At 37.5% G+C, this 21,336-nt stretch overlaps 1 protein-coding gene across 1 annotated transcript in view; it reads left to right on the forward strand.

Moving 5' to 3' along the window:
* The window catches only part of HOOK1 (hook microtubule tethering protein 1), a 66,656-nt gene extending 47,927 nt beyond the window's left edge, over positions 1-18,729 (forward strand). The window contains exons 14-22 of the mRNA XM_044238343.1: positions 52-112; positions 2,081-2,221; positions 10,412-10,505; positions 12,157-12,191; positions 12,739-12,821; positions 13,477-13,577; positions 14,553-14,654; positions 16,064-16,132; positions 18,104-18,729. Of these exons, the coding sequence (XP_044094278.1) occupies positions 52-112; positions 2,081-2,221; positions 10,412-10,505; positions 12,157-12,191; positions 12,739-12,821; positions 13,477-13,577; positions 14,553-14,654; positions 16,064-16,132; positions 18,104-18,274 (857 nt within the window). The 3' untranslated portion in view covers positions 18,275-18,729. The remainder of the gene's footprint in view (positions 1-51; positions 113-2,080; positions 2,222-10,411; positions 10,506-12,156; positions 12,192-12,738; positions 12,822-13,476; positions 13,578-14,552; positions 14,655-16,063; positions 16,133-18,103) is intronic.
* The last annotated feature ends 2,607 nt before the right edge of the window (positions 18,730-21,336 follow it).

A 21,336-nucleotide genomic window follows, 5' to 3' on the forward strand; every position in this document is an offset into this window, starting at 1 on the left:
TTTTTAATGGTAGAAATACTGAAATGTTAATCATTTGTTGTTGTTGTTTAGATGCATCTGCTAGAAAAAGTTATGAGAATCTTGCTGCTGAGATTATGCCAGTGGAATATAGGTAAATTTGTTTTTATTAATTAATCTATACTTAATATTAGAAATATTTCTTCTTTAAAAAAATTATTAGCCTTCAGGATATTCCATTTTATTAGTCATGGAGTTCAAAATTTACTCTGTCTCATCTACTTGAACTTCTTAGATTGTTACTGCTACTACAGTAGTTTTAGAATTTATTAGAAGTAAAATTCCATAAACTACATGAATAAAATGTTCTAGCTTTTATAATATGACTTTTATGTGTTGAACTTCTTTTCCTACCTCTAAACTCAATGGAAAACCTTATACCTGGCCTCAGATCCACGTGGGTGAAACAAATAAGAGAAGAGCTGTTAATAATGGCAAAAGGATTACGCTGAAGTTAAATAAAATACAAATTTTAGAATCTCTTAACCAACTTTTATCGCGGTATTTTACTGCTATGTTTGCTTCTAGGTATTTGACTAATCTGGTATTTTTTATGGTTTTCCTTTCCTTTTTGCGGTAACAGTTTTATTTACTACCTCAGACTCTACTCTTTCCTTAAGCAGATTATTGAGATTCAGTTCACCCATTTAAAACTGTATGGCTCAGTGGTGTTTAGCATAGTCATGGAGTTGTGCAGCCATCTAATTAGAGAACATTCCATTCCCCCCAAAAGATACCCTGTGCCTCTGAGTAGTCAGTCATTCCTCAGTCCTGCCTCCCCTCAGGCTCCAGCAGCAGGCAGCAGAGAATCAACTTGTTATGGAATTTAACATATGTGAGTCCTACAATAAGTGGCCTTTTGTGACTGCTTTCACTCAGGATACAATTTGCAAATATGTTAATTTTCATTCTGTTAGATATTTTGTTGTTAAGACAGAGCTCTTTACATGCTGGACTGGAGAGCAACTTTTTAAAAGTCGTTAATACCCAGTGATATTAATATCACTTTGAAAATAGCTGTATGAAAAAAAGCCATAATATGAGCCTGTATTTTAAAGTCATGTTGTTGCCATTCAGAAGAACACAAATTGAGATTAATTGAAATTAGTTGCTTTTAAGAAATTACATTTAAGGAGGCAGCAGGTAGGAGAACATTACTTTTTTATTTAATATCATTTCTCTTGTTTGCATTTTAGAAAATGTGTATTTGTGGGCGCCTGGATGGCTCAGTGGGTTAAGCCGCTGCCTTCGGCTCAGGTCATGATCTCAGGGTCCTGGGATCGAGTCCCACATCGGGCTCTCTGCTCGGCAGGGAAACTGCTTCCCTCTCTCTCTCTCTGCCTGCCTCTCTGTCTACTGTGATCTCTCTCTGTCAGATAAATAAATAAAATCTAAAAAAAAAAAAAAGAGAGAAAATGTGTATTTGTAAACTTTTAATAAAAATTGTTTTCTGACAGCAAAAAACCTAGGTGCAGTAATATGACTGTCATAAGAATATATTTAAAAAATATTAAGCAGAGGTGCCTGGGTAGCTCAGTGGGCTAAAGCCTCTGCCTTCTGCTCAGGTCATGATCCCAGAATCCTGGGATTGAGCCCCACATCAGGCTCTCTGCTCAGCAGGGAGCCTGCTTCCCCCACTCTCTCTCTGCCTACTTGTGATCTCTATCTGATAAATAAATAGAATCTTTAAAAAAAAAATTTAAGAAAACTGATTTCTTAAATCCATTGCTTTTAATGTGTATGTTTTCTGAAGATATGCTATAGTGAATAGCAGCTAAGTTACCAGTAAAATAACTCCTGTTTCTCTTGGGATTTGCGTAATATTTAATGATATATAATATAATATATAATAAAATACTTTTGCTTTTAAAAATTTATTACTTGTTTGTTGAGACAGTCTTACAGTGTATGTAGTTTTCTTTTAAAAAATTTCAGGAGCATTGGTGGCATTTTTAAATGACAGCTACTGCATGAACAGGAATTCTCTTAAAGTTAAGAATGTAAAAAAATGTAAAATGTACATTTAAAAAATTTAAAAACAGACTTTGCTCTTCAACATCAGGGAAGTGTTTATTCGACTGCAGCATGAAAATAAGATGCTCCGCTTACAACAGGAAGGTACCGAGAACGAGCGTATTGAGGAACTTCAGGAACAGCTGGAACAGAAGCACCGCAAGATGAACGAACTAGAAACTGAGCAAAGGTGAACCGCTTTGTAATTTCATTAGCTAGCCATGAAATCTCGTCTCACAGAAGTGGGAGATGTCATTGTAATTAAAATAAGTAGGATTTAGGTGGAGGAGGGGCAAGATGGAAGAGAAGTAGGTGACTCTGTTTCAACTGGTCCCCTAAAGTGAGCTAAATATCTACTAGAACACTCTGAACACCCGTGAAATCAGCCTGAGATGTAGGATTGTATACATCTGGATCTCTACAGGGGCAGAAGACACTCGTGGAGAGGTAAAGCAGAGTAGGAATGCTTGGACTGATACCGGAGGATAAGCAGAAGGGGGAGGGAGCCACCAGAAGCAACCCATTGGAAAGTAATACCCCAATATGAGAGTGCCCTGTGGTGGGGGTGGCCAGCATTAATTTGCAGTCTGGTTGAAGGCACTCAAAAAGAACAAAAGAGCCTAAGGGGTAACTGGTAGAATCAGGTAGTCATGGGCATGGGCCTAAGCCCACGAACCCAAGATGGCCACTGCCGGTGACCATGCCGGAGAGAGTGTGGCAGAGCCTCCTTGGTCCCCAAGCTCATGGCTTTTGGCTGCTTGCACCACTGCTGGCCTGGGTGCACTCACGCCTGCATGTGAGAGAGTCTGGTGTGGGCACCCACCAGCAACTTGCTAGGTCCACATCCTTCTGCGCTCTGCACACCCTGCACGACCGCTGGCTGTGAGCACACTCCCCCACCCCCTGTGCCTGAGAGAGCTTGGTGTGGGTGCCAGCCAGCACTCTTTAGGACCCTGGCCTCCTGCTCCTGGCCAAGGGTCTGAACACTCCCAGCCTGCCCATGAGAGAACCCAGCACAATCCATCTGTGGTAGCAGCCTCCTGTGACCTGTGCATCTGTGAGGTCTGGACTCCAGACAGCAGTCTCGGCAAAGGCAGTCACCAGAAGTGGGCTGCCTGGGCCAATATTGCTTATGGTTTTAGTGGTACAGGGGTGCAGAGGCAAGCGGGTACTTCAGGCGACCCCTGAGACGGTGGCTGGGGGTGTGCATCGCCTGTGGGAGGACATATAGTTCAGTGGAGTTTGCAGAAAGGGAGTCTCTGTGTTCTGGACCACCCAGAGGGGAGCAGACTGAGGCTTTTCTCTGAGACAGAGGTCTGGGTGCAGTTTGCTTTCCACTAAACCACAGAAAAGCAAAAAGACTGCAAAAAGACTACAAAAAGACCCTGAAGAACAAAAACCTCCATAGAACAAAAGCCTGAAAAACGGGTTTCCACAGAGCCCAGCCCCTTGATAGGGGGCAGGATGACTTAACCCAAGCAAGACTGACTGAAAAACAATGTGGCAGGCCCCTCCCCCAGAAGGCAAGCCAAAAGAATGAGAGGACAACTACCAAAGGGTCCCCATAAAACTGTAAAGCCCCAACATCAGGGGAAAACAATATATTAAGCTCCTGGTATTGCCCTAATACCTGTATATTTCATAGATACAATTTCTTTTATTTGTTCTCATGATTCCTTTTCTTTTTAATTTTTTTAACCTACTTACCATTACAACTAGAGGTTTAATACAACATATTCCATAATAACGTTTTAACTTGAACTTTTCTCATACATATAACTGTTTTTATTTTTCTTTTCTATTTTTTTAAATATACATACAGCTACAAGCTTCAAGGTAATCCTCTTTCCCTAATCAATACTACCCCTATATATAAACCAGTATTATTCTCCCTTTATCTCTGAGAAGGTGAGTCCTTTAACAAAGATATAAGGTACACCCAGGAAGAATCAAAATAACTTTCCCTGCCCACATCGAAGATTTACAACCACCTCCCATCTTCTTCTTCTGTCAGTGTTTCTGTGTATTCATTTTTGTTCTGGTGTTATATAAATCTCATCCTTGGGGTTCATTTTGGCTGGGTTCTTTTTTTTCCTTGTCATTAACTTTTGTCAGTCTTTTTGTTTGTTTCTGTTTGTATACCTTATAAATCTTACTTTTGGGGCTCTTTTTTCTCTCTCTCTCTCTTTCTCTTTTTATCTTTTTTCTTTCTTTTTGGTGGTGACTTCCAATTGCTCCAAGACTTTCCAGGATGCACCTTGCCTGAATTGTGGTTGATATATTCAGCTATACATCCCCTCAACCACCTCTCACCAAAATGACTAGAAGGAGGAACACCCAACAGAAGAAAAATTCGGAGACTGTGCCCTCCCGATGAGAACTATTGTATATGGGCATAAATACTATGTCAGAAAGGGAATTCAGGGTAACAATTATCTAAGCAATGGCTAGGTTAGAGAAAACCATTGATGACAATGTAGGATCTCTAAAGGCGGAAGGGACAGCTGACCTGGAAGAAGTTAAAAATGCTATCAATGAGATCCAATCTAATCTAAATACTCTTAACAGCTAAGGTTACCAAGGAGAAGATAGAATTAGTGATCTAGGGGACAAAATGATAGAGAAAAAGGATCAGGAGGAGGCATGGAGAAAACAGCTTAGAAGCCATGAAAACAGAATTAGGGAAATGAATGATGCCATGAAACGTTCCAAAGTCAGAATTATTGGTATCCCTGAGGGGGTGGAAAAAGACAGAAGACTAGAAGATATAGTTGAACAAATTCTGGATGAAAATTTTCCCAATCTGGGGAACGGAACAAGCATTCATGTCCTAGATGCAGAAAGAACACCCACCAAGATCAATGAATCTAGAAAGACCTCAAGGCACTTAAGTGTGAAACTCGTGAATCATAATTTTAGACAAGAGCTCCTGAGGGCAGATAGGGGGAAGAGATTCTTAATGTACAGAGGAGGGTCCATCAGAATAATGTCAGACCTGTCCACAGAAACCTGGCAAGCCAGAAAGTGCTGGCAAGATATATATAGGGCACTAAATGAAAGAACATGCAACTGAGAATACTTTATCCAGCAAGGTTAACATTCAAAATGGATGGAGAGATAAACAGCTTCCAAGACTGGCAAGGTTTAAAAGAGTATGTGACCACCAAGCCAGCACTATAAGAAATATTAAGGGGGGATTCTATAAAAGAGGAAAGAACCCAAGAGTGAAATAGACCAGAAATATACAGAGACAATGTTAGAAACAAGGACTTCATAGGCAACATGATGTCAATAAAAATGTATCCTTAAATAATCACTCTCGGGGCGCCTGGGTGGCTCAGTGGGTTAAGCCGCTGCCTTCGGCTCAGGTCATGATCTCAGGGTCCTGGGATCGAGTCCCGCATCGGGCTCTCTGCTCAGCAGGGAGCCTGCTTCCCTCTCTCTCTCTGCCTGCCTCTCCATCTACTTGTGATTTCTCTCTGTCAAATAAATACATGAAAAAAAAAATAATCACTCTCAAAGTGAATGGCCTAACTGCTTCCATAAAATGGCACAAGATTGCAGATTGGATAAAATGATGGGACCTGTCTATATGCTGTCTATAAGAGGCACATTTGGAACCTAAAGATACATCCAGACTGAAAGTGAAGGGATGGAGAAACATCTTTCATGCCAACGGGCCTGAAAAGAAAGCTGGGGTGGCGATCTCATATCAGATAAATTAGATTTCCAGGGGTAGAGCATTTGACTGCAGATAAATTAGATTTCAAGGTAAAGAGGATCAAGAGATAGAGAAGGACACTGCATCATTCTTAAAGGGTCAGTCCACCCAGAAGATCTAACAATTGTAAATATTTATGCCCCCAATATGGGAGCAACCACCTACATAAGCCAACTATTAACCAAAATAAAAAATCATATTGATATGAATACATTAATAATAGGGGATCTTAACACGCCACTCTCAGTAATAGATCATCCAAGCAGAATATCAATAAACAAGAGCTTTGAATGACACATTGGACCAGATGGACCTTATAGATATATACGGAACATTCCACCCTAAAACGACAGAATACTCATTCTTCTCAAGTGCACATAGAACTTTCTCCAGAAGAGACCACATACTGGGTCACAAATCTGGGCTTAAACGATACCAAAAAACAGAGATTATTCACTGCATATTCTCAGACCACAATGAAAATGGAACTCAACCACAAGAAAAAGTTTGGAAGGAATTCAAACACTCGGAAGCTAAAGACCACCCTGCTTAAGAATGTTTGGATCAACCAGGAAACCAAAGAAGAACTTAAACAATTCATTTAAATCAGAGAATGAAGATACTTTAGTCCAATACCGATGGGATACAGCAAAGGCAGTCCTACGGGGGAAATAAATAGCCATCCAAGCCTCCATCAAAAAAATAAAAAAGTCCAGAATGCACAAGCTCTCTTTACATCTTAAAGAACTGGGAAACCAACAACAGATTAAGCCAACCCCACACACAAGAAGGGAGATAATCAAGATTAAAGCAGAGATCATTGAGATAGAAACTAGAGACAGTAGAACACATCAATGAATCTAGAACTTGATTCTTTGAAAGAACCAATAAACTCGATAAACCCGATAAACCCGTGGCCAAATTAATCCAAAAGAAAAGAGAGAAGACCCAAGTTAATAAGATTATGAATAAAAGGGGAGAGATCACAACTAATGCCAAGGAAGTAAAAACAATCATCAGAAATTATTATAAGGGACACCTGGGTGGCTCAGTGGGTTAAAGCCTCTGTCTTCAGCTCGGGTCATGATCCCAGGGTCCTGGGATCAAGCCCCACATCGGGCTCTCTGCTCAGTAGGGAGACTGCTGCCTCCACTCTCTCTGTCTCTCTCTCTCTGCCTACTTGTGATCTCTGCCTGTCAAATAAATAAATAAAATATTTTAAAAAATTGTTATCAACAGTTATATGCCTGTGAGTTAAGCAACCTAGAAGAAATGGATGCATTCCTGGAAACCTATGCACATCCAATACTAAATCAGGAAGAAATTGACAACTGGAAGAGACCAATATCTAGTAATGAGATTGAAGCAGTGATCAGAAACCTCCCAAAAAACCCAAGAGCCCAGGACCTGACAGATTCCCTGGGAATTCTACCAAACATTCAAAGAAGAAATAATACTTATTCTCCTGAAGCTGTTTCAGAAAATAGAAACAGAAGGAAAGCTTCCAGACTCTTTCTATGAAGCCAGCTTATCCTGACCCCCAAACCAGGCAAAGACCCCACCGAAAAGGAGAATTTCAGACTAATATCCCTGATGAATGTGTATGCCAAGATTCTCAACAAGATCCTAGCTAATAGGATCCAACAGTACATTAAAAAGATTATCCAGCATGACCAGGTGGGATTTATCTCTGGGATGCAAGGGTAATTTAACATTTGCAAATAATCAATGTGATAGAACAGTAAGAGAAGAGAGAAGAACCACATGGTCCTCTCAATTGATGCAGAAAAAGCATTTGACCAGCTATAGCATCCATTCCTGATTCAAATGCTTCAAAGTATAGGGATAGAGGGAACATTCCTCAACTTCATAAAATCTATGAAAAAACCAACAGCAAATATCCTCCTCAATGGGGAAAAGCTGGCAGCCTTCCATTTGAGATCAGAGAACACGACAAGGATGCCCACTCTCACCACTCTTATTCAACATAGTACTAGATGTCCTAGCAACAGCAATCAGACAACAAAAAGAATAGATACTCAAATTGGCAAAGAAGAATTCAAACTCTCTCTTCGCAGATGACATGATACTTTATATGGAAAACCCCAAACCCCCCACTCCCAATCTACTAGAACTCATACAGCAATTCAGTAATGTGGCAGGATACAAAATCAATGTACAGAAATCAGTTGTTTTCTCATACACTAACAATGAAAATATAGATAGGGAAATTAGAGAATCGATTCCATTTACTATAGCACCAAGAACTATAAGATACCTGGGAATCAAGCTAACCAAAGAGGTAAAGGATCTGTACTCAAGGAACTACAGAACACTCATGAAAGAAATTGAAAAAGACACAAAGAGATGGAAGAGCATTCCATCCTCATGGAGGCAGAATAAGAATTGTTAAAATGTTTATACTGCTCCGAGCAATCTATACTTTCAGTGCCATCCCGATCAAAATTGCACCGGCATTTTTCAAAGTGCTGGAACAAACTGTCCTAAAATTTGTACAGAACCAGAAGAGACCCCAGATAGCTAAGGAAATGTTGAAAAAGAAAAACAAAACTGGGGGCATCATGTTGCCTGATTTCAAGCTTTACTACAAAGCTGTGATCAAGACAGCATGGTACTGACATAAAAACAGACACATTGAACAGTGGAACAGAGTAAAGAGCCCAGATATGGACTCTCAACTCTATGGTCAAATAATCTTTGATAAAGCAGGAAAAAATATACAGTGGAAAAAAGACAGTTTCTTCAACAAATGGTGCTGGGAAAAATGGACAGCTGTGTGTAGAAGAATGAAACTGGACCATTCTCTTACGCCAAACACAAAGATAAACTCAAAATGGATCAAAGACCTCAACTTGAGGCAGGAATCTGTCAAAATCCTAGAGGAGAACATAGACAGTAACCTCTTCAACATCGGCCATAGCAACTTCTTTCAAGACATGTCTCCAGGGGCGCCTGGGTGGCTCAGTGGGTTAGGCCGCTGCCTTTGGCTCAGGTCATGATCTCAGGGTCCTGGGATCGAGTCCCGCATCAGGCTCTCTGCTCAGCGGGGAGCCTGCTTCCTCCTCTCTCTCTCTCTCTGCCTGCCTCTCTGCCTACTTGTGATCTCTCTCTGTCAAATAAATAAATAAATAATCTTAAAAAAAAAAAAAAAGACATGTCTCCAAAGACAAAGGAAACAAAAGGGAAAATTAAATTTTAGGACCTCATCAAGATCAAAAGCTTCTGCACAGCAAAGGAAAAAAGTCAACAAAACAAAGAGGCAACTTCCGGAATGGGAGAAGATATTCGCAAATGACACTACAGGCAAAGAGCTGATATCTAAGATCTATAAAGAACTCCTCAAACTCAACACATATGAAACAGAAATGACGTCAAAAAATGGGCAAAAGACATGAACAGACACTTCTCCAAAGAAGACATACAAATGGCTAACAGATGCACAAATGACTAACAGACACATGAAAAAATGTTCATCATCATTTGTCATCAGGGAGATTCAAATCAAAACCGCATTGAGATATCACCTTATGCCAATTAGAATGGCGAAATTAACAAGACAGTAAACAAGTGTTCGAGTGGATGTGGAAAAAGGGGGAACCCTCTTACACTGTTGGTGAGAATGCAAATTGGTATAGCCATTTTGGAAAACAGTGTGGAGATTTCCTTAAGAAATTAAATATAGAGCTACCTATGCCTGTGCAATTATACTACTGGGTATTTACTCCAAAGATACTGATGTAGTGAACAGAAGGGCCATCTGTACTCCAGTGTTCGTAGGAGCAATGGCCACAATAGCCAAACTGTGGAAAGAGCCAAGATGCCCTTCAACTGACGAATGGATAAAGAAGATGTGACCCATATATGCAATGGAGTATTATGCCTCCATCAGAAAGGATGAATACCCAACTTTTGTAGCAACATGGACAGGACTGGAAGAGATTATGCGGAGTGAAATAAGTCAAGCAGAGAGTCAAGTATCATACAGTTTCACTTACTTGTGGAGCATAAGGAATAACACAGAGGACATGGGGAGATGGGGAGGAGAAGTGAGTTGGGGGAAATCGGAGAGGGAGACAATCAAAACAGAGATGTTTTCTCCTGCTGGTAACCTCAGTTCAGGTTACTCTTACAGGGTTTTTAAAGAATGATATTCTGCCAAGTTAGAAATCTGCCCTGGTTGCTAGTGTCAGTCTCTTTAATTTAAATAGAGAGCTATAAAGAAATGGTTGGGAAATGGTGAAATGGTAGACTGTGAAATCTGAAACAACAAGAAGAAACCTAGTTCCCATTCATTAAAGATACAAGTATAGGAAAACTGAGCTCGTTTTCTGATTTTTTGTACCAGTGAAGACCAGTGCAGAATTGATGTGCTTTTACAGCTGGCATATAAGTATCTGACATCTTTAAATGCAGACATATGTACTTCCATGATAAAATGTCTTTTTAAAAAATATTTTCTTGTTGGTAGCCTATTATACTTACACTCTTTATTATACCTAGCCACTGACAATTGTTGGGCATTCGTTATTGCTATGAAATGCATACTTCGTGAGTTTAATTGCACAGGTGTACCTTTATAGATCCATAACTATGTTGATTTTCAATACAAGTAAATATGTATGATTCATCCTACAACAGGCTGAGCAGAGAGCGTATCCGGGAATTGCAGCAGCAGATTGAGGACCTCCAGAAGTCTTTACAGGAGCAAGGCTCCAAGGCTGAAGGAGAAAGTGTAAGTGACTTAAGCTTTGTGATAATTTGCTGTGTGTGGACTCTCCACCATGGGTCCTGATGCCCAAATTAGTCCTGTATTTGAAAGTCCTACCCTTATCTTTGGGGGTGCCCTTGAATACCGTATATATCTGCATAAAGATGCAGTGATTTTGCCAACTTGGAACCTATACGTTAATCGTACGTCTTGGAAGGTGATTTCTATCTGTCCTACTTCAACAGCTACACCTAAATTCATAGGAATTCCTGATTGAGAGCATGCTGCATGTGAGGTCTTCACAGCTCTTTTCTCAGGCTTGAGAAAAGGCCTAGTAAGCGTAGTTAGCCGTCAGAATTGAGGAAAACTTAACAGGAAGGAGAGAGTAAGACAATGATTTCTACTAAAGAGCATTGGAGAAGTGGATCACACCAACCTCCGGAGGACAGAAAACTTAATGCAGTTTTGAAGACTTCAGTAACTCCTTATTTTTTCCCTCCTTGCATGCGGGCTTAGGGCCTCGCCATTTCTAATGCGCTTAGATGGCAAACATTCTAGGAGGCAGATGAGAGGACTCAGCAGAGATCGAACAGCCCAAATCTGAGTATAGCTAGCAGTGTGTCTGTAGTTGGATCTCTGTGTGCAGTGGGGAAAAGAAGTAAGAGTGGAGGGAGGAAGGCATTTAACAGCAAAAAGATAGGGTTCAGTGTGTGTAGACAGAATGTGCAGTGGTTGTACCTGTGTTGATGGGGGAGATGGTTATGAAGAGTAGGTGAAGAGATGAGGGAGAAGACTGAAAGGGTTGTGTTTCCTCTCTGTCTTTTATATGCTTTATATGATTTTCTCTTTTTTCCCCGGGGGCTTGGAAAATAGAAATCGTCTCATGCATGGCGGCATCTCGTATGTGCATATATACGGTATTGTAACCTCTCTAATACAAATATTTTCTAAGCCACATTAAGGAATACTTTTAAAATGGGATCTATTTTGGGGGAGTACAATTTTGGATTGCAGAATTTTTAAAAGATTTTATGTTTCTCTTTTTAAAAGGTATTAGTGTCTGAGTTATATTTCAGATTATATATTTTAAACCCTTCATTTATCTAGTCAGTAGAGGATCTTGAACCAGTATTGCAATTTAAAGTCCTCCTTTTTAAAGAGGAAGTTTTATGTTTTAAATTTTATTTTTTAACAAAATTTACTTCATTTTGATGTTAATATTAAAGTGCTTATATTTGTAATGATAAAGCTTTATTATAAAGATAATTATTTAAGTCTATTCTTCATTAAGGAAAATCTTAAAATTTTTATTTTAAATAATGATTTTAAGTGTTTGATACTCCTCAGTATATCACATTCAGCTTGCATTTGCTATTTTTCTTTCAAGTTTAAATTTTATTTTCATGGTATTGAAATACGAAGAAATAGGAAGCATTTTTCTTTTTACTATTGTACTCATCCTTCTTTCATTTCCTAACCTCCTTTCCTTTCCCTTTGAAGTCAATAATACCTAAAATTTTATGTTTTTACAAGTATGTTATTAGAAATACAAATTTTTAAAACATTTATGATTTTAAGTAATATACTTCAAAAGGAAGTAAAAAGATTTTGATATCTGGAAAATTTATCTTTGTCACAATAGATATCTTACAGCAACTTTTTTTAATTTTTATAGTCCAGCAAACTAAAGCAGAAGTTGGAAGCTCATATGTAAGTAAAACTGATATTTCATTTCAAATATGAAAGGGGAAGGGTTTTAAAAACTTCTAACGTTAGTGTCCTTTTCTGATTTCATTTATAAGAAAAATCCCCTCATGGCAATGAACTGCCACCAAGAAGCGAAAAGAACAATGTTCTAAAATATTCAGCCTGCCAGTGATCCCAGTGATCCCAGATCCTACATTTTTCAATCATTAATGTTATTTGAAGAGTTTACAAAGCAGACAACTGTCACAACTTGACTATGTGATGTGGGATGTTTAACCAATAAAATATTTCCTTTGACTTTCTTAGGAAGCAAGGATGGCAAGGGAAAAAGTTAACATTTTTAGCACCTATCGTGTGCTAGGCAGCTTACCTTCTCACATCATATTTGGCAGGCTATCATATTTGGCAGGTATTACTCCCATTTCCCAGGTGAGGAGATTCAGGATCAGAAAGTGATATGCCCACATTCCACAGATATTATGTGGCAGAAATCAGTTTTCATTCTTAGGTCTGTTTGCTTCCAAAACTCCATGCTCTTTCCACTACTTAGGGAAAAACTAACTGAGGTCCAGGAAGAATTACAGAAGAAACAGGAACTCATTGAAGATCTTCAGCCAGATGTAAACCAGAATGGTAGGTATTTGTAAAAATCTGGATCAGACTACATCTAAGGACTTGCCCTCTTTAGTTGAAGGATGCAAGAACTGTGTGCCGGTTTCTGGACACTCCATAAATACATACATTGCAAAGAAGAACCATGATAATTTTCTAGTGATTTAAGTAATCAATAAATGATCCAATCTTAAAAAAAAAATCTAATAAAATGAACTGACTGATATATAGGAGTATCAAACATTGTAAAATATAGTAGAATTAATACTATGGAAATATAAATAAAATATAAATATAAATAAAATATAAATATAAATAAAAGAATGTATAATCAAATTAAAATAACCTTTAAATATTGTGTAGAAGGAATGCTTTATTTTCTAATGATGTTTGTGATAACATTGTAAAGTTTGTTTGCTCATCGAAACACTGGAGACAAAGTAGAAAAATAGCTAGATAAACAGATTATAGATCTTTTTTAAGAAAGAATAATACAAACTGATCAAGAATGTATTGGTTGTAGTTCAAAAGTTTTAGATAAGAATTCATTACAAAGAAGAAATAAACATTTCTCTTTTAAGTTCTCTTATCAGTCTTTAGAAAAAATACGATAGAATTTTTGTGTGAAAAGGGAGTATTTTAAATCAGTAATGTTTCATTTCCTTTTCAATAACAGCACAAAAGATCAGTGAACTTGAGGCTGCTCTTCAGAAGAAAGATGAAGATATGAAAGCGATGGAGGAGAGATATAAAATGTACTTGGAGAAAGCTAGAAATGTGAGTGACTAATCTTTTGGAGCCCAAGTCTTCTGACTCAGTTTCTTATTAGGCCTGTGGGACTGTCCTCCTGTCTCTGGGTCCCATCACTTTGTTCCCTCCCACCTGCCTTGCGGGTCAGTTCTCATGCTCTCTCACTCTCACTCATGAGCTTCGGGTAAAACAAACATGGGGCTTTATTGGGACAGTTTCAGGGGGGACTGGAGTGACCTCATAAGGGGAGATGACTGTTAGGAAGTATGGAGGCGTTAGCTCTTAAAGTGTTAATAGATTTATAATTACATCATACCGATGCTCTTGTTATTGGATATTTGTTTGTTCCTGATGTACACCTGATATTTCTGAGTTAATTTTTTGTTATACTGCTGGCTACATAGTTTGGTTGAGTCTCTGATCAACATTCTGACTGAATGTCTTTTACCTAGCCTTTAGTAATTTCCATAAATGTGATTGAGCCACCCTCTGGTTTGCAGATTAAAATCACCAATTTCCATTATATTGACCTTATGTATTGAATTACATTTAACTAGGTAATGGTAGTAGAAAAGATTGTTCTATGAAATTTTTTGATACTTTGTACAATCAGTAAGTTCCCATATAATTATCAAATTCATCTTAATTAAAAAAATACTCATCATTATAAATATGGAAAGTGTTATTTCAAGGCCTTAGTGCTCAAAGCTTAATAACACTAAATTACTGTCTGAGTACCAAGCCTTGGAGAAAGGAAATTTTATTTTGGGAGAGGGATCTTTCCATTTTTGTACTGAAGTTTGATAACCATTGGACCTTTATGGAATGCTATTTATGTTTTTCAAATTTGATTGCCAAGTAAGCCATAGTTAGTACCTGGATAATTTTACTTTCTGGATATTTTACCACTTTATTTACAGAGATACTATAGATGATGATACTATATTTCAATAATTTATAAGATAAAGTAAATGTAAAATATAAATTTTTTTCTTTAAACAGGTAATAAAAACTTTAGATCCCAAATTAAATCCAGCATCAGCTGAAATAATGCTACTTAGAAAGCAGTTGGCAGAGAAAGAGAGAAGAATTGAGATTCTAGAGGTAAAACTTTCATATTCATATATTTCTTTTGAATTATCCTGTGTAACCCTGGTGATTAATTGCTGTCACATATCTGCTGTAAATGATCAAGTCTCGCAAGAGGTTGGTTGAGGTCAGAAGTTAGAGATGTCATGTTTTAGTTAAACATCTTTTAATAAACACTCTGTGTTTATTACAGTCTCTCTAGCCCATGAGATTAATCTCTGCAAGTGTATGTACTCTGCTGCTTTGTATCTCTCTTCCTCACAACAGCCAATCATGTGGGTATCCCTTAGTGTCTAGTAGAGTTCTGCTATATTAGCTCCTTTTAAAATTATACAGATTAGAGTTCATTCAGAAAATATGAAAGAGATAAGGGAGGAAGGGAGAGGAAAAGGATCAAGCTCACCTTTTAAAAAAGGTACTGTACTCAGTTAACCAGATTTTCTTTCTCTTTTCTTCTCCCTGTTCCTTGAACACTTGAACCTAAGTAAACTCTTTAGCTGCAATTCCTAGGGGAAGAAAGTGCTCCCAGAACCCAGTAAGCCCTTGCACTAAAGTGGCAGTGTTGGTTATTAATCATGCACAGCTGTGGTAGTGATGACATCTTTTCATTAGTTAGCTGCTGAGTCTTTTAAGTTTTAAAAGTTATTTTTGTGCTAATGATATCATTTTTACGGCTGAGTTACATATTTCAGTCTGGAATTGTATGTTCGTAGATTTTATGATTAGGCATGTTGTAGTTTCCTTTGCAAAATGTTTTCTATCATATATATTATAGCATGATGCTCATGGTACAGAAAGCATACCAGAAAGGGGGGAGGCACATGAGCAACTTGCTGTAGGAATATTGATGGTTTAGTTTATAGCTTTTTATATGAGTCAGTTGTATCAAGTGCTCAGTGAAATTACGATATTTGCTATATTCGAGGAATTAAGACATGGATGTCGAGGGTAGTATGCAAACATGGCCACAGGCAGTCTAGTATACAGATCACCAAGAATGAAGAGATAAAAATTTGTGTTAAGCTTTATAGGGATTTTAAAGGATTTTCTGGGATATGTTCTACTATATCCTCTCTCTCCTTCATTTTCATTCCTCCATAGGTGCAGCTCTGTTTTGTCATTTAAGCCAGTTGCTACTTTCTTTTCTAGAGGTAGGAACAGTAGCATGAAAATCTCAGTTTCTTCTTGTTGTTGAACATCTGTTCTCCCAGCAAAATTTCTGAAATAAATATCTACTAGTCAGGGTCTTACTCTTTTCTTAAGGGCATTGTGTGTGCATTCTCCATGATTGTGTTCAGATTTTGACTGCTTTATGCTGCACAGTGCATTTTTTAAATTCTAAATGAGCACAGTGAAAAATGATTCCATTTTTGGTAGTTTCAGTTTATTTCTGGGATCTTGATAGTCCTTGTTTCTTTTTCTAGAGTGAATGTAAAGTAGCAAAATTCCGTGATTATGAAGAAAAACTCATTGTTTCTGCCTGGTACAATAAGGTGAGTTGACATGAGCCGGTGAGTGGATGTTGTGTTTATCAAACGTTTTGACCATGAACCATAGGAGGAATACATTTTATACCAAAGATCAGTACCTGTATATGTTTACATATATAACTGAACAGAATTTACCCTGACTGTGTACCTGATACTCCGGTATCTCCTGTCACATTCTCTCTCTCTCTCTCTCTTTTTTTTTTTTTTAACATTAGTCATACTTAAAATTGTATATTTTAGTTTGATGCTTTTGGTTGATTTTGACCTTCTCAGAATCACTAAATTGATTTTGTGACTCATCAACTTTTAGTGGATACTCATGAAGCACACATAAAACAGTTCATAAATATTTCAAAAATTGTCTTATTTGAGTGAAAATATTTAATTTGTGCCTCATCTGGGTTTTTGTAGAAGTAGAAATATCTGTGCAATGCAAAATAAAGTGCATCTAGTACTCAACATTTATTTTAACGTCCCCAAAACCTCTGTATCTTTAACTTTTTTTTTTTTTTAAGATTTTATTTATTTATTTGACAGGCAGAGATCACAAGCAGGGAAAGAGGTAGGCAGAGAGAGAGGAAGGGAAGCAGGCTCCCTGCTGAGCAGAGAGCCCAGTGTGGGGCTTGATCCCTGGACCCTGAGATCATGACCTGAGCCAAAGGCAGAGGCTTTAACCCACTGAGCCACCCAGGCGCCCCTCACTATTTGTTTTGTTTTTGTTTTTTTTAATCAGGAATGCTCTTCAGTAATAGTCTGTTATAACAAGGAGAGAGTAGTATAAAATTATTTGAAGTGTATTTTATTTTATCATCCTTATTCTCAGCAAGATGTTTTCATCATATTTCATGATGTATATGGTTCCTTTGGGTTATTTCAATCTATAGAGAGAGTGGACACAGCCATTATCTACATTAGCTGCTGCTTGTTTAGTATGAGAGAATATCAGTTTATGGACTCTGTCCGTGTGTGAACATGGTGCTTCACCACACGGAACTGGGTGCCTTGCTTCAAACATGCCCGCTCTTCTGTGCCACTGTACTTCTTGTCTGCTCTTTCCTTCCCTTCTCTGTTTGGTAAAATCCGACTTAATTTAGCAAGGCTGTGAAGGAAATTATAGGTGAGGTGTTCCTGGAACCTTCTGTCATGAGTCAGTCAGCCTAGTTAGGACTGGTGTATTATTGTCTTTGTTCCTCTGTAGTCTTTTGATACATAAATTATTAAATACATTTGAGCCAAATACACATTATTCATTCATTTTCTACCCATGTCTTTTGAACATTTACTATTTTCTATATATTACACTAGTTACTCATGATTCTAAGCTTAGTAAAATCGTGTTGTGTGTCTAGTGAGAAAAGGGAATGATTCCTCTTCCTATGAAACTCACCGTCCGCAATCACCGTCCTTCGTCATGCATCAGTATGTAGATAGGCGATAGTGAATGTCAGCTGTGACACATGCGTCAGAAGACATGTTAGAGCACAAGTTGTTGTACTCATGTGCAGAACTTCTCATTTAGTAGGTCTGGCCAGAGTCTACAGGGGAGAACTTGCATTTTTAACAAATTCCCATTGGTGCAAATGATATTCTGGGGACCATATTTGAGATCCGTTGATCTGAGTTTTTCTCTTGTGCTGTGTATGCTCACAGTGGGTAGAGTGAAGGCCCGAACATAAAGACTTACCTTTTTTTATTGCTATAATTAAAGTTAACCTTTTTATTTTAAGCTGCTCTTTTTATTGACTTCAAATTCAGTAGGTTAAAATAGAGAAACTGGATTTTATGCCTTCGTTTCCTCTTCCTTGCTAGCATGATGATGTACACGTCAATTAGCTTCTGAACTCTTGACTTTCTCTATAAAATGAGGAGGACAGCAGCTTTATCGAATTTGGGGGATTAAATGACTTAATTTTTGTGAAAAGCATTTTACAAACTCTAAATAGTCTTGTTACTTGTTTGCTTATGTTTGTTCAGAGTCTAGCATTCCAGAAACTGGGGATGGAATCTAGACTCGTAAGCAGCAGTGGTGCCTGCAAGGACCCTGGGGCCTGTGCTCCCGCACGGTCGTTCCTGGCACAGCAGCGGCACATCACCAACACCAGAAGAAACCTCTCTGTCAAAGTTCCTGCTACCACACCCGATTAAACTACAACAGAAAACATAAACAGAAGTGCCCTTAAAATAGTTTGTATCCTTCAGTTAACTTCCAGGTTGAAAAAGAAATTTATGGTGGTGGATATCAGCTATTTAAAAATCAGAATACATAAAATGAATTTCTCCAGCTGACTTTGGAAACAAAATACAGAATTAGCTGTTTCTCTAAGGGAGCACACTTGAGTAATTGGAAGAGGTAATTAGGCACACATCTCAAACAGTTGTCTTCTGAGAGTGTTGTAAGTTCATATTGACTTGGTATATTTTAGTTTAATGTCTTCAGTTTTACCAGTAACTTGGTTAATTTACAATGTGTACTCAGTAGTAAGTAATTTAAAAACTTATCTATATTCATTTTTATTGTTTTGGTTATAAAAATAGTCTTGAGGTAGGTACATGGAGAACTATACAAGTTATATTTTTTGACCATATATATATATATATATATATATATATATATATATGGCTTTACCTTTATCCTCAAATCTGTCATCAGGTGGGTCTATTTTATCATGTAATGGAAGATTGGACTATTGCAGTGACTTCTGCCATAGTAAAAGGGACTAGTTGGAGATTCTGCAGATCCAGGAGACTTCACAGTTCTTCTGTGTCCCTGCTGTAAACGAGGGCATCTGTACAGCATGGTTGACATGCTAACGGTGTGGAATGAACGGACTTTTACAAAAGGTGATTTTTCTGGTGGGAAGCAAGGCAAAAAATATAATTTGTGTGAAACATTATACCTATTTTTAGTATGATTATAATTATTGCTTTTAAGCATAAGATAATCAGGGCTTTTGTTGAAAAACATACTATAATAGTTTTTTCCATGCACTGCAAGGAGGTGGTACAGTGAGGAAATAGTCTGGAATCCATCTTACTTCTGTTTACGAATTTAAGGAACCTGTCTGGGACCGAGTTCTTGGTATTCAGTGCACTTCTTTCCAAATCTCATCTTTTCACAGGTGTTGTTTTCTAATTTGGGGGGCCATTTTTAAGAGTCACACTTCAGAACTTTAGTTCAGTTAAATCTGTGCTGTCCAGTATCGTAGCCACAAGCCACGTATGGCAATTTCAATAAAACTAATTAAGATGAAAAATTCAGTTCCTTGGTCATCCGCCACATTTCCAGATGCTCAGCAGCCACATATGGCTGGTGGCTACTATATTGGAAAGTGCAGATATAAAAAATGTCTATCGCTGCAAAAAGTTCTGTTGGACGGTGCTGTACTAAACCTTTTTATAGTAACTTTGAAATACTCTTTGATATTTGACGACAAAAGAAGAAAAATGTCAGAGCTATTTCAGGTATGAAACGGAACTGAATTGTGACATAACGAGCAGTTTGCATTCCTTAGAGTTGAATAGTTTATGTTGTGATTCATTGTTAACCTTTCCAGCTGTTCGACAACTGCATACCCTATCCGCGGATGTCTGAGCCATGTGATCGGGCCCAAGTACTGGCCTCTGCTCTAGGTGTAGAGCAGCAACCATAAAAAATATATATAAGCAAAATTGATATTTTTGTGTTTCAATACAGTTTTATTTACAAAAACTGGATATAGGACAGATTTGGCCTGCAGTAGACCCTGTTCTGGATTTTATTGTCAGCCTTTCTTTGCGTATATGAGTATTGTTCCATTTACAGTATTACTCATTTAAATACTTGGTTTCTAGATTTTCTACCATCCATTTTTTTCTAATCACTGACGATACATGAATTTTCTACTGCAGTTAGGTCTCTTAAGACTAGGAAGCAGCTCCCGGGATGTGTTTTCTCATCAGGGTTACTTCTGTTGACTACCTCTTAGATTTTGATGTTTTTTTATTGGTGCAATTTTTTTGTTGGTTTGCATTTTTGTATATTCTTAGAGTCTGCTTGCCTGTAACTTTTAGTGAAATGAAATAGCCCTTTGAAAATATTTTAGCATGCTATTAAAATTTTCCAGATATTATGGCATTTTGGTATATTTGGTCAATGTAAAACATCTGTTCCTTTGGTGTTTACTACTTGCTTTGTAGTAGCTACTTTACTACTTGAGATTTTACAAGCTCTTCAAGCTCCCTTTTATTGGAATTTATTGTAAAACATCAATTTCAATAAATTAGTATTTTCACAGTCAATTACTCTTAGATTTTCAATTATTATATTTGGAATTTCTAAATCATGCAATTTCTGAATTAGGACAGAAGGCTAGATTCTTTTTTTTAATAGAGAAAAAATTTTGTGATTTACCACTTTTCTAGTTGATAAGTAGAATTTAAGACGCTCAATATAGAGGTATTTATACAAGAGTAATATAAAGTTCTGTATTATTGTGATTAACCATATGGAAATTCAGGAACTGATCAGAAGTGAGATTCTTTTCCACATCTGGTTAATGTAGTGAGATTGACACCCTGTGGGTGGTGCAGCATTATAAATACTCATCACGAACCATGATTTATACATGACTGTGTTGTGAGGCTTGAGTGCATATGCCAGGGAGGAGAAATCCAGCATTTCTCTGTCTGACAAGGAATTGAATGTCTCAGTGATAAAAGATTAAACCACAAACCAATTTGGAAATGATCTGTAATTTTGAGCATTTGCTCTGAAATTAATATTCCTCTTTTTAAAATAAAAAGTGTGTATATGTATGACAGTGATCAGTTAATATATTGAGAAATATTTGAAGTTCATTCTATTTTTTCAATGAGTAAGGCTATTGAACTGATGATTTAATATAGATTAAGAATTAATGTCTTATCTAGAAACACTAAACTGAGTATCCTTCATTAAAATGTCATCACCTTTGGTAACTGGATTGCTAATTTGAGCGTTAGATAATGCTTCTACATCTACACCTCTTTCTGTATTTTGGCACATTTGGCTCTGTGGGGTGGCTTTTAGGTTACAGTACTGTGTTAGGTTCTCTGTATGCATATTTAATGCGAAACATTCCTATGTAAAGATGTGTGTGTATGGTTATATGCATACATTCCTATTGTGAACCTGTACATCGCAAAGTAGTTTGGAAATTTGTAAAGCACAACCATTAAAGAAAATAGCG

Source organism: Neovison vison, chromosome 2 (assembly GCF_020171115.1).
Source record: "Neovison vison isolate M4711 chromosome 2, ASM_NN_V1, whole genome shotgun sequence".
NCBI classification, from domain to species: Eukaryota; Metazoa; Chordata; class Mammalia; order Carnivora; family Mustelidae; genus Neogale; species Neogale vison.